The sequence below is a fragment of the Henckelia pumila genome, chromosome 2, assembly GCF_033568475.1.
Source record: "Henckelia pumila isolate YLH828 chromosome 2, ASM3356847v2, whole genome shotgun sequence".
Classification (NCBI taxonomy): domain Eukaryota; kingdom Viridiplantae; phylum Streptophyta; class Magnoliopsida; order Lamiales; family Gesneriaceae; genus Henckelia; species Henckelia pumila.
The window spans coordinates 150,223,905-150,235,280 of NC_133121.1; the positions used below are offsets into that span (position 1 = coordinate 150,223,905).

The window sequence follows — 11,376 nt, forward strand, 5'->3', positions numbered from 1 at the left end:
TATACCTATTAAAAATAAAACAAATACATTAGAACAATCAAAGAAACAACCAATAAGCAGAGCTTGGGTTGACCCAAGCTTAGACCTGGGTTTATCCAAAGTTTGGGTCGACCCATGCTCTGGTCGACCCAAGCTTTGGGTAAACCCAAGCTCTGGGTCAACCCAGAGCTTGGGTCGACCCAAGAGCCCCAAGCCTTGGGGGGGTAAACCCAAGAGCTTGGGTCAACCCAAGGCTTGGGTCGACCCAAGCCCTCTGGGTAAACCTTGTCTGGGTAAACCAAGAGCTTGGGTCAACCCAAGGCTTGGGTCGACCCAAGCTCTGGGTCAACCCAAGGCTTCAGTAGGTTTACCCAAAGGTCTTCGGTCGACCCAAGCCTTGGGTTGACCCAAGCCCTTTGGGTAAACCTACTGAAGCCTTGGGTTGACCCAGAGCTTGGGTCGACCCAAGGCTTCGGTCAAGGTTTACCCAGAGGGCTTCGGTCGACCCAAGCCTTGGGTTGACCCAGAGCTTGGGTCGACCCAAGCCTTGGGTTGACCCAAGCTCTTGGTTTACCCAGAGCTTGGGTAGGGTCGACCCAAAAGCTTGGGTTTACCCAGAGTGCTACGATCGACCCAAGCCTTGGGTTGACCAAAGCTCTTGGTTTACCCAGAGCTTGGGTAGGGTCGACCCAAGACCCAAGCTTTGGGTAAACCTAGAGCTTGGGTCTACCCAAAACCTTGGGTTTCTTGGGTCGACCCAGGGCACCCAAGCCTTGGGTCAACCCAATCGTGGTTTGCGTAGCTCGTGGGTCGACCCAAGGGTCAATCAAGCTTTTTTTTTTTATCTGTACCAAATCATTAAAAAAAATTCAAATATTACCAGATCTTTGTTAGCCATTTGATTGACGAAGTTTGTGCTTATTTGGAAGATATGCGTGGGATAAGAATGGAGATTTGTGGAGAAATTTTGACAGAAAGAATAAGTGATATGCGAAAAGGGAGAAGGGAGATGCGAGAAGGAAGATGGGTGGGAAGTTTGAGAATTAAAGATTTAGGTTTTAATAAAAAAGTTTAAAAAGTTAAATACAAGAATATATTAGTAATTTAAATAATGAATCCTTTTTTTTAAATAGCATACAAAGTACTCCCTTCTACCTAAATTTCCCCGATAGATTGTAGAGTAATTGTAATATTTTCGTTGCATCAGTTGAAATATTTATTTAAACATAATATTTTTTGTTATTTTCAAATTAATGATTTTTTTTTCATATTTTGATTAAAACTAATGAACTATTTGAAAAATTAGAGAAGATTTGAATATTTAAAAATAAAAATTATTTAGAATAATAAGAGTGAAATTATTTATAAACATCAATTGTTTAAAAAATATAAACAATGAATATTGTTGTAATTTTATTATGAGCTTCACTAATTAAGAATCGGCTTTTAAAAGGTGCATATTTTTAACTAAATACCAAGATTATGTTGGTATAAATTTATATCTATTTAGGGTTAATTTCATAGCTTACTTTTTTGAATCCCGATATTACTCCGAACCTATCATGAAATTTTTTTTTTTTTTGTCTTTATGTTTTCAAATCTTGAACATGCATACTCTTGTCCAAAAAGTTCTTACATGTTTTCAGGAATACGTGTGATCAAGATTTGAAAATGAAATCATTTTTTTCCATGAATAGTTCTTAGTAATCTCGATATTTCAATAAGTAGTATATGTAATTACGCATCAATTTATTTGGAAAGATAGATATTAGATGGTTCATCTCTCACAACACCACACAACAAAACACTGGCATATGTATATGTTATGTCCACTGTTTTACTGCCAAACAAGAAAACGTTGCAGGAAACAGAGGGACGGAGCAACTGCTAGTTCCCTGCTAGTAAACCCCTGATTACTAGTTGAATTACCTATGCCGATCCGAATTCAGAAAACCACTTTTCGTGCTTTTCAATATCAGCAGCAGAAACACTCGGTTGGACTTTGGCTATAGCTTCCATGAAGTCGCACATGGCAACAGGATCTTTTGATATCTCGTCCTTGGACATGTTCTTGATCTCATCTCGTGTCTTTCCAGCTATCTTGCGCCTCATGCCATTCAATGAAGCGTCCCGACAAACATTTGTCAGATCGTCTCCACTGTATCCTTCAGTCTTACGTGCCACTTCATCAATATCCACATCTGCAGCAACCTGACAGTGAAAAACCCACGCATTCAGTCCACAAGTAGAATATAGTTAACTGGGCAGTACTGGTAGATTTGGAATACAGTCCAAGATAGTGTCCAATGAATCAATGCCACTTTGCAGTGAGTATTATCTCAGGGTAAAAATTAACGGGAGACAACATTCATCCTTAAGATATTACCTCAACAGTTTTCAAATTGATGCGTATCAGCTCCTTGCGAGACTCAAAATTTGGGAGCGGGATGTATATTCGTTTTTCCAATCGCCTCCTGCATATATATAGATGAATCAGACAAAGTGACCAGTCCTATCTAGAATGCTTTTAAACCACACATCTATCTATTGTGGACATCAATGATAAATCCTGCCTGAGAAAAAAGAGAGAATAAAGTAAGATACGACCTCAAGGCCTCGTCTATATCCCAAGGGAAATTTGTAGCTGCTAAAACCATCACAATCTTGCGAGTACCATCTTCATTGGTGGAAGAAGCATTGACACCGTCTACCTGAACTAGAAGTTCAGATTTCACCCTTCTGGATGATTCATGTTCTCCCGAAGCCCTGAAAGATTGAAACTGCCCACACATCATGAAGAGTTTGTTATGAACCCAAATTATACGAAGAAATTCAATATAAAATATATAAATCCCAGAGCAAGCTCTGTAAACCCTACCCAAAATTGCTAGTAATTCCCTAGCCACAGCTAGTTACAAAATCCAGAATAACAGAATATCCCTAACAAACTACAACTCCCACGTTTTATTCCTCTTCATTTACGCATCTAGAGGGCTTGAGACTCTTGAGCCTCAATCCAATCTATCAAAACTAATAAGAAAGCCCATGAAACTCTAGTCCATAACAGAGTTCAAACTAGATGTCAAGTATGACAGCTGAGATTTCTCCAGAAGCATGCCACAAAAAATAGAGTTAAAAGTCTGAAAGCAAAGCCATTCATCTGTTTCATGGAAATGACTGCACTTCACCAGTTTCCAGTTTCATTATCAAGGCTACCACGTTAGGAAATGGAAAGGCTATTTTATAGAATCACAAGCTATGCAGACCATATGAACCGAAATACATAATTTAGTGGGTTATAGGGAAAAGATGATCATCTTCAAATGTAGCATACATTCTGACGGACAACTCACATAATGCTCAATAACCTTACTGAGAGGGTTAGCTTGCCTAGAAGAATCTCGTAGTAATGGCCGCACTCATGGTATGAGTAACATACTTCAAAATCTTACCCTCGAGCATTGCAAAGAGAATCAATCTCATCTATAAAAATTGTACTTGGAGCATAAGCCCGTGCAAGATCAAACAAGCAACGGACCATTCTCTCACTTTCTCCACGCCATTTTGAAGCCAGTGTAGCAGAGGAAACGTTGAAAAATGTAGTGCCACACTCAGTTGCAACTGCTTTGGCAAGCAGTGTCTTCCCAGTACCAGGAGGGCCAAACATGAGTACACCTTTCCACGGCCTCCTAATTCCCTGCAAGCAAAGATATTTTAAGGTTGAACTAAATAAGCCCATGCATGAAATATTCTCACACTTGATAAACTAACAATGATTTTAAAGAGTACACAAAACAGCATGTAGACGACACCAGTCCACTATATTGACAAGTCCAATCACATTTCACAAAAAAACAAAAGTCAAAGCTTTTTATAACTTGACATGGAACTTTAATAAGCAACGAATAAAAAGCTGACACCAAGCACTATCCATCCGCCTACCATTTAGAATGCATTACAAATGTCAAAGATTTCAGGATGACAGAGCTAACCATGTACAATAATGAGAAAATAAAAGTTTAAGAATGGCTTTGCCGAGTAGACCCGACCCCGGATTCCTTGAACCATCTTCCCAAACCAAAATCGAACTGTTCCAAAACAGGAAACAGAACTGATGCTCATGATTTTGTTCCGTTTCCAAGAAATAGGAAATCGGAACCAAGTCTGAAAAAAGAATTGTGTGGAACCGTAAGCTGAATTATAAATTCATCTTAAGTTTTAAGGTCACAGAGCATACAGAAAACTTAATTTATAAAACTAAACTACTTGATTTGTAAAAAATAAATTAAATTTAGCCCCTACTTTTATTTTTTAACAAATAATAGAATATCTATAACATTTTTTGGTAAAATTGTTAAATATTAGATTAATTAGTTTGATTACCTCGCAAACCATTAAGTTAGTTTTTCTTAACCACTAAATTTAAAGATTTAGATTTATCAGATCGTAAACAAATTGGAAAAAAAAATATCAGGAATCGAAAGCAAATCCATACCCAAGCGGTTCTATTCAGATTCTACCTTCAACCAGAACCGAAACCCCCGATTTCAAAACAGAAACCTTCAGCTTTAAAACTGACTATTTATGAGGTTATAAGAAATAAAAATCATAGAAGAGAATCAATTTCTATCCAATTTCTAATACCTGGAAATATTCAGGCATCCAGAGTGGAAGAACCACAGCTTCCTCTAAAAGTCTTTTTGCTTCACTCAGCCCAGCAACATCATCCCACCTAACACCTGGACTAGAATCCAATACATCCCTTTCAAGCATAGCAGCCAAGTCAGAGTCGGGCCCTTCATACTGCACCTTTTTGGGTTTTCCATCCTCAGTGTCACGGTCACCGTTCTAACAATCACAAGTGAAATGAAATATCAGCTAAAAGTATAAAAAATATTGAAAGCATACAAAACCAATAATCAAGTTCCCGAGAATGGTTTTCAATTCCCTGATTACATGATGCTGAATGTGAGGACATCTCTTAAAAACATAAGTTACACTTAGAGCCGAGGAAAATTGAACATGACCCGTGAACTTTCTCCAAGCAGGAATCACTTTAAGGTATCAAAGGAAATAATGGCCAAAGAAATAGAACAAAAGCAGCATCAACCGAGAAGTGGGAACATTACAATAAACAGGTGGTATGACAACCTCTCAACAAATATAAAATTACCAAAAATATAGTGTCAATAACATTAGTTTCAAATATGAAATCTGTTTTCCAACATTCGAATGTTTGAATATAGCATGATCATCTAAACACTGTTCAAACTCAACTTGCATACTAGATTGGCTTGAGTATCTCACCAAGCCATCCAAGTATAGAACCCATAACCATGCCTTTGTCACAATTAAATGCAATCAGAAACTGACCTGGCTAAGGGATAAAAGCGTGATTACAACTTAGTTACAGATAATATAACTTTTTATAACCAAAATCATGTAATAATTATTTGATTGGATATGAAATTTACAATTTTTATGTGTGTTGACAACTTTGCCCTCATAAAAATAAATACTTTGTTATGTTTCTGAGTTATGGTTCTCGTCACGGGATGATGAATGGTGAGGTCTTTCAATTCGGAAAGATCGCCCTTCTTGTTGACCTTTCTCCCTTGAGGACCTATGATGGTGGTGTAAATTTGAAGCTCGATTAGCAAGAGAACCTCGAGTCTTCAGATTGTTTTTAGTGAGAAAAGTGCAAATTGTTTTATTGATTCACTGAAAATGCTTTAAAAACACAAGACTCCAACCTGACAAAACAACCTAAAGATAAACCAAAATCGAGGATAAAATCCTCTTATTCCTATCCTAAACCGAGACCCTGAGAATTAAAATTCAAAATAATTAAAAAAATATCCTAGCCTATCCAATCTGCATGGACAAAATCAGAAATTGCAACCCCCTACGGCTGCTTCTTGAAAGGGCCATGCACGTGTATAGACATGTGGCATGGAAGTCCCAGGAACAGGTGATGCGTTCATGATCCATCACATACTTTTAGTTTTGTAACTTTTAAGTATTCATTTACCCACAATATCTTCATTTCTCTCTCTTTCACATCTCCTTCCATTCTAGCACATGCGTAAAGACCATTCATTTTCTGTGATCCCTTTTCCCAATTCCTTTAATCTATTTCCACCACCTCAATTTTTCTCGTGCTTTTCTTATATAAACTCTTATCTTCAGTTTTTCCTCTTTTCCGAAACTTTCATTGAAAACAATACTTTGAACGGCCCACGTAGTTTTTATGTCTTCTGCAAGCCCCAAAAATATGTGAAACAGAGAGGTAGGGAATGTGAAAATGTTGAGATCATGTTGCCAAATTTGAGTATGAAGTATTAAATTAGGGATTAAGATTTGTGGTAAAAAATAAAATAGGTTAGGTGCAAAGATACGGGACAGCATGGAATAATGTTAAGACAAAATGAAAACCACATAAAATGTAGTGATCTCTAGAATCTAGTTAGATTTTAGTTTGAATAGAGAACTGGGACATTAAAATAATTCCCACCATTAGACCTGCTTCCAAAACCAGTATTTTTGTGCCTTCCACAGTTCCACATCAACCATGTTTCACCATTCATCTTTTTCACCGCTGCAGATCTTCCAGCCAACACCAATGCCACAGCTACCATAGATGTGGATAATTGGGTCAGCTTTTCATCTCACTTATCCTCTGTAATTCAATTTTTTTTTATTACACAAAGCACCATGGGCAACTTTAAAATTATCACTCTGGAATAGTATTTAGAACCACGCTCACAATTTGCAACCCAACACGGGATAATGCCGTATTATGAAACAATCCTCGCGTTATCATTTCTACCAAATGCACCCTTCATGTTGTAGGTCTACATTTTTCCAAAAAAAGCAATGTTAATGAGCAACAAAAGCAATTCTTACTCAGAAGATATGAGTGCTAGTTCGGGTATTTCCGTTTCTACATTCTGGTGTGCCATTAATCACCAGTCATACTTATGCTTAAATCAATAGGAAGTTCAAAGTAGTTTTTCTAGTCCCTTATACTTGCGAGATCACAAAGGAACTAATAATCAATTTCAAATTTATTTTCTTCTAAACTAGAGCATTGTTAAGTAGCCTGTACGACTAGAAGCACAATTTTACGAGCAAGAAGAAAGACTGAATAAAACAAACTGCAATAACTAGAATAATAACTTACTATAGAATCAGGTTTCCCAGAGGTCGTGGATTTCCCAGAAGCTTTCTTTCCAGCTGTCGATGCTCTAAGTCCCGTATTGGCCTTACTAGAAACGCCTGTCTTTCCTCCTCGGCCATTTGTTCCTGCTCTTGTGGAAGCTCCACGAGCCCAAGCACCATCTTGTGGAGACTTTCTGATGCCTACTTGACCACCTCTTGCAGGTCTTCTACCCGTAGGGTCACGAGTAGGAGGCCTCCACACATCAGGGTCATCCATTGGCGCACCAGATGATGATGGGTATTCATCCAATGGTTGAAATACAAACGATGATTTGATTGAAATGGGCGGTGAATTAGGTCGCCTACCAACAGGAACCTCCTTGAAAGACCTTTTCTCAGCATCCAATTGCTTCACGACCTCTGTTTCTTCTAAAATTGCTTTCTTTACATTCATCCATTTGGTACGAAGCAAAGAATCATCAACTGTATTTAAATGCCTGAGAAGATTGAAGAGGATGGAGGAGAAGGAACAAACAAAGGAATTTTACACGAGATCTCAATCAGTTGAGCTATTTCAATAAATTCAACTTAAATATTTATTTTAAAAGATAAATAAATAAATTGTTTGCCTCCCTTATCAATTGCATTAGCTCACAAAATGAACAAAAACTTCTGCAGAAATACAATAATTCCAGCCCTCTAATATATCATTATAATCTATGAACTACTAACCACTCCCTCAAAATGCATTCTTCATCCCCACTCATTGACATCTCACTCATTTTTCCATTTACTCAAATAGAGTAAAATATAACGATCCGAAAAGCTTATCATCACATCTGTGCATACAACTAACAATTTTTTTTAAAAAAAACCCCACTGTCCAATAAACAGAGGAAAGATTACTTGTTGATCTGAGCAACAGCGCCATCGAAGAAGATTATGGAAGTATCATAAAGTCCTTCCATCGCATACTCTCTGGCCAACTTGACATGATCTTGCAACCCCACCAAAGACGCGACTGCCATTTTTAAACCTTCTTGCTATTGCACAAATTTTGTGCAGGGATTCAGAGTTTCATATTAGCAGAGAAATTCAGAAGGTGGGAAATGTAATTCAATTTCAACAGCAAGCAGGAGACAACTCGAGGATTTCTTTAGCTTGCATTTTCGGTGGGTGGGAAGACACGACGTCGGATGATGGACCTATTGTGAATTTACCATTTCGTCATTGAACTTTAAAAAAAACGGGTCGGGCGTACCCAGTGTTTTTGGAATCGTGAATTTTCAGGCCCTGGCTATACTGCACCGGATGTGCTTCACCTATGCAGCATCTGCCCTTCATTAGCCTGGTATCCACACAAATTTGTGTGGGTCCGGGCCAGTAAAGGGCCAAGATCCCACAGGGTGAAGAACATCCGGTAGAGCATAGCCCAAACCGAATTTTTAAGGGATCCGATAGTATTTGAAATTATAAAAAATATTTTCAAAATCGGATTTGTATTTGATGAGATTTTATGGGATTTTATCTAATTGAATGAAATTCTTATAAATTTTTTTGGGTTTTGTGGGATTTCGTAAGACTTGAATAATTTTTTTAAAAAATTATATTTATATAATATACTCCTATATTTCAAGTCTTTTTTGCAAATTGTACAAAATATCATTATCTAAAAATTTATATTATCAATTCACACTATTATATTTTAAATTCTTATTCTAACCAAATACCAAAATAGAATTTCAATTCCATGGATTTGAAAGCCAATTTCAATTTCAATTCTAGTTCCAATTTCAATTCCAGTTAAATTCCAAATCTCATTTCTTATCAATATCCAAACAAACCTGATAATGGGCTCATATTTACCTTATTATTTTCTCTGTTCCGGTTATTCATTTAATGTTGTATTTTCACTCTTTTACCAATTTATCTCTATTGTATTAATATCATTAAACCTGAAAATACACACAAATCTAAATAAGTGAGATGAAGATACTATTTATCTATATTATTAAATTTGAGATAGTAATTCTAACTTCTAACTGTCTTTGGGTTGTGGTATGACTGCATCTAACCACCTCACTCTCTTTTGAAAACAAGGATACATAAATAAGCAGAGAAAACAACAATCACCTTACAATTTTAAAATCTGTTAAATCTATGCACTTGCTAAGTGGATATTGAGTTACACGTGTAAATATGTGTGCAACCATTGTTAGTATTATGTTATATATATTAGAGGAAAACATCAACACCACAAGAACATAAGAAGAATTTTTTTTCCCTCGGGTCAGTGCCCCCGTACTCGAAATAAACTCCCAATGCATTCGAAAACATTTCAGCTTTCCATATTCGGCTAGCTAGTCTCTATTCGCTTTTGTCACCAGTGTCATATCTCATACTAGAAAAACCTTACAAATACTTCTAACATGAGGTTTTCACGTTCAACACATACAACACATGATGTAACCATCCAAAAGCATATAAATGTTGAAAAATGGGGTTTGAGACCAATTAACTTTCGAAAATTAATCGAGGATGATTCCTCCAATAATATCAAAAGTGACTTGAAAATTAGAATCTATATTTCGAGTAAATATTTTTAAAATATTAATTTACTCAAAATCATTTTGGATGAATGGGAAATTAATTATTGAAGCTGACAATTAAAACTAATTTCAATGTACTAAAGGAATAAGGGAACTTTGTCCTGCATTTGGAAGTATATGACTTTCATATCTTTCTTACATAGAGTTTTGTAATATGGATTATTGTTATGTTCAAGTCAATTAGTGTGTTCAGGCCAACCGAGAGTGAGGGAAGTGCAACGCCCCGATTGGATCCGAGTCCGCAGGCGCAAGGATAGGTGAAATTTGCACTCATTGGATGATGTCGTGGCAGAATAGGCGCCACTAGAACAGTGAAATGGCAGCATTGGAGGCCATTAGATCGAAGGGTCGTGATGAAGGATCACGATGGTTCAATAGTGGGTGTGATCCAAACTATTAGATGGGCTAGATTAATCTAGATCATGGAGATGAAAATCTTATCCCATCACATTGAGATTTGATAGATCTAGGGTTGCATCCTGAACGAGCAAAACTAACACTGAAAATCAATATAAATATCTCTCAATTCCGCTCGAATTTATCGCAAGTGCACGAATCAAGTTATATTAAAAGTTATTGAGTACGAGCAATATTTTCACCGGTCTACCTTAGAAAAATGGTCCAACCGGTTCGACCGTTTTAACCGGACGGTCGGACCGAAAAACCGTTTATATAATATAATATAATTAATAATATCTTTTAAATTTTAAAAATCTAACAGACGTATATAAATAAACAAAATTATATTTATCATAGTTTAAAAAATAAATAACTATATAAATATATTCAAAATATTAATTATAGTTATATATACTATATTTTTAAAAATAAATTAATTAATTAAAAAAATATAATAATAGAAAAATAATATTTTTAACGAAGTACAAATTTCAAATAATCATGTGTATATATATAATAAAATATTAAATTAAGATTTTAAAATTAAAAAAAACAATTTTAAAAAAAAAATTGAAAACCGGTTCAACCGGTTTTCTGGCCGATTCTTGGGACCGGTTCTTGGCCGGTTCGATCGGTTTTGACCGGTTCTTGACCGGTTCTGAGCGGTTGAACCATTAAAACGGTTTTTAGGGATATTCCGGATCGAACCAGTGATCGGTTTCCGGTTGAACCGGCCGGTCCGGTCCGATTTTTAAAACACTAAGTACGAATATCGTTTACAATGACTATTTCAACAATAATTCACTTATCAAAATTCTCTCATCAAAGTAACGTAAATTTTTATAGTGATTTATAACAAGAATTATCAACAAAAGACAATATTTGTAACAGAATTTCCTAAATTATCGACACTCTCTCTTGATTTATGCCAACCTAATTCAAGTTGATGAAATAATCAAATCTCTCCGATTATTTATCATTACCGATTGTTTTGTGTTCTTTGAAATCCCGTAACTTTCAACCTACAAGCCTATGGTTATCAACACGTACTCAATATAATATCTCTATGCATATTGTAAGTCCACGGATCGTGTCACTCGTCTTAATTATGAATCTATCTCTATATAATTCACAACATACGAGATTATGATAAAGCTAGCTATTCATCAACATAGACAAACAAATCAATGGCAAAATCAAATACTTGTAAGATAGAAAATCAATTCGT

General features: G+C 36.1%; 1 protein-coding gene across 2 annotated transcripts; it reads right to left on the bottom strand.

Moving 5' to 3' along the window:
* Nucleotides 1–1,719: 1,719 nt before the first annotated feature.
* On the bottom strand, nucleotides 1,720–8,330 carry LOC140881566 (katanin p60 ATPase-containing subunit A1). 2 transcript variants are annotated; one of them, XM_073286976.1, is made up of 7 exons: nucleotides 8,047–8,330; nucleotides 7,163–7,637; nucleotides 4,624–4,827; nucleotides 3,518–3,676; nucleotides 2,587–2,759; nucleotides 2,366–2,453; nucleotides 1,720–2,190 (listed from the first exon to the last, which is right to left on the bottom strand). In XM_073286976.1, the coding sequence occupies exons 1-7, from the start codon at nucleotides 8,166–8,168 to the stop codon at nucleotides 1,909–1,911; spliced, it is 1,503 nt and encodes a 500-aa protein (XP_073143077.1). In that variant the 5' UTR covers nucleotides 8,169–8,330; the 3' UTR covers nucleotides 1,720–1,908. The 2 variants fall into 2 exon arrangements, with proteins under 2 accessions (XP_073143077.1, XP_073143076.1); XM_073286975.1 differs by having other exon boundaries at nucleotides 2,587–2,745; nucleotides 3,432–3,676.
* Nucleotides 8,331–11,376: the final 3,046 nt, after the last annotated feature.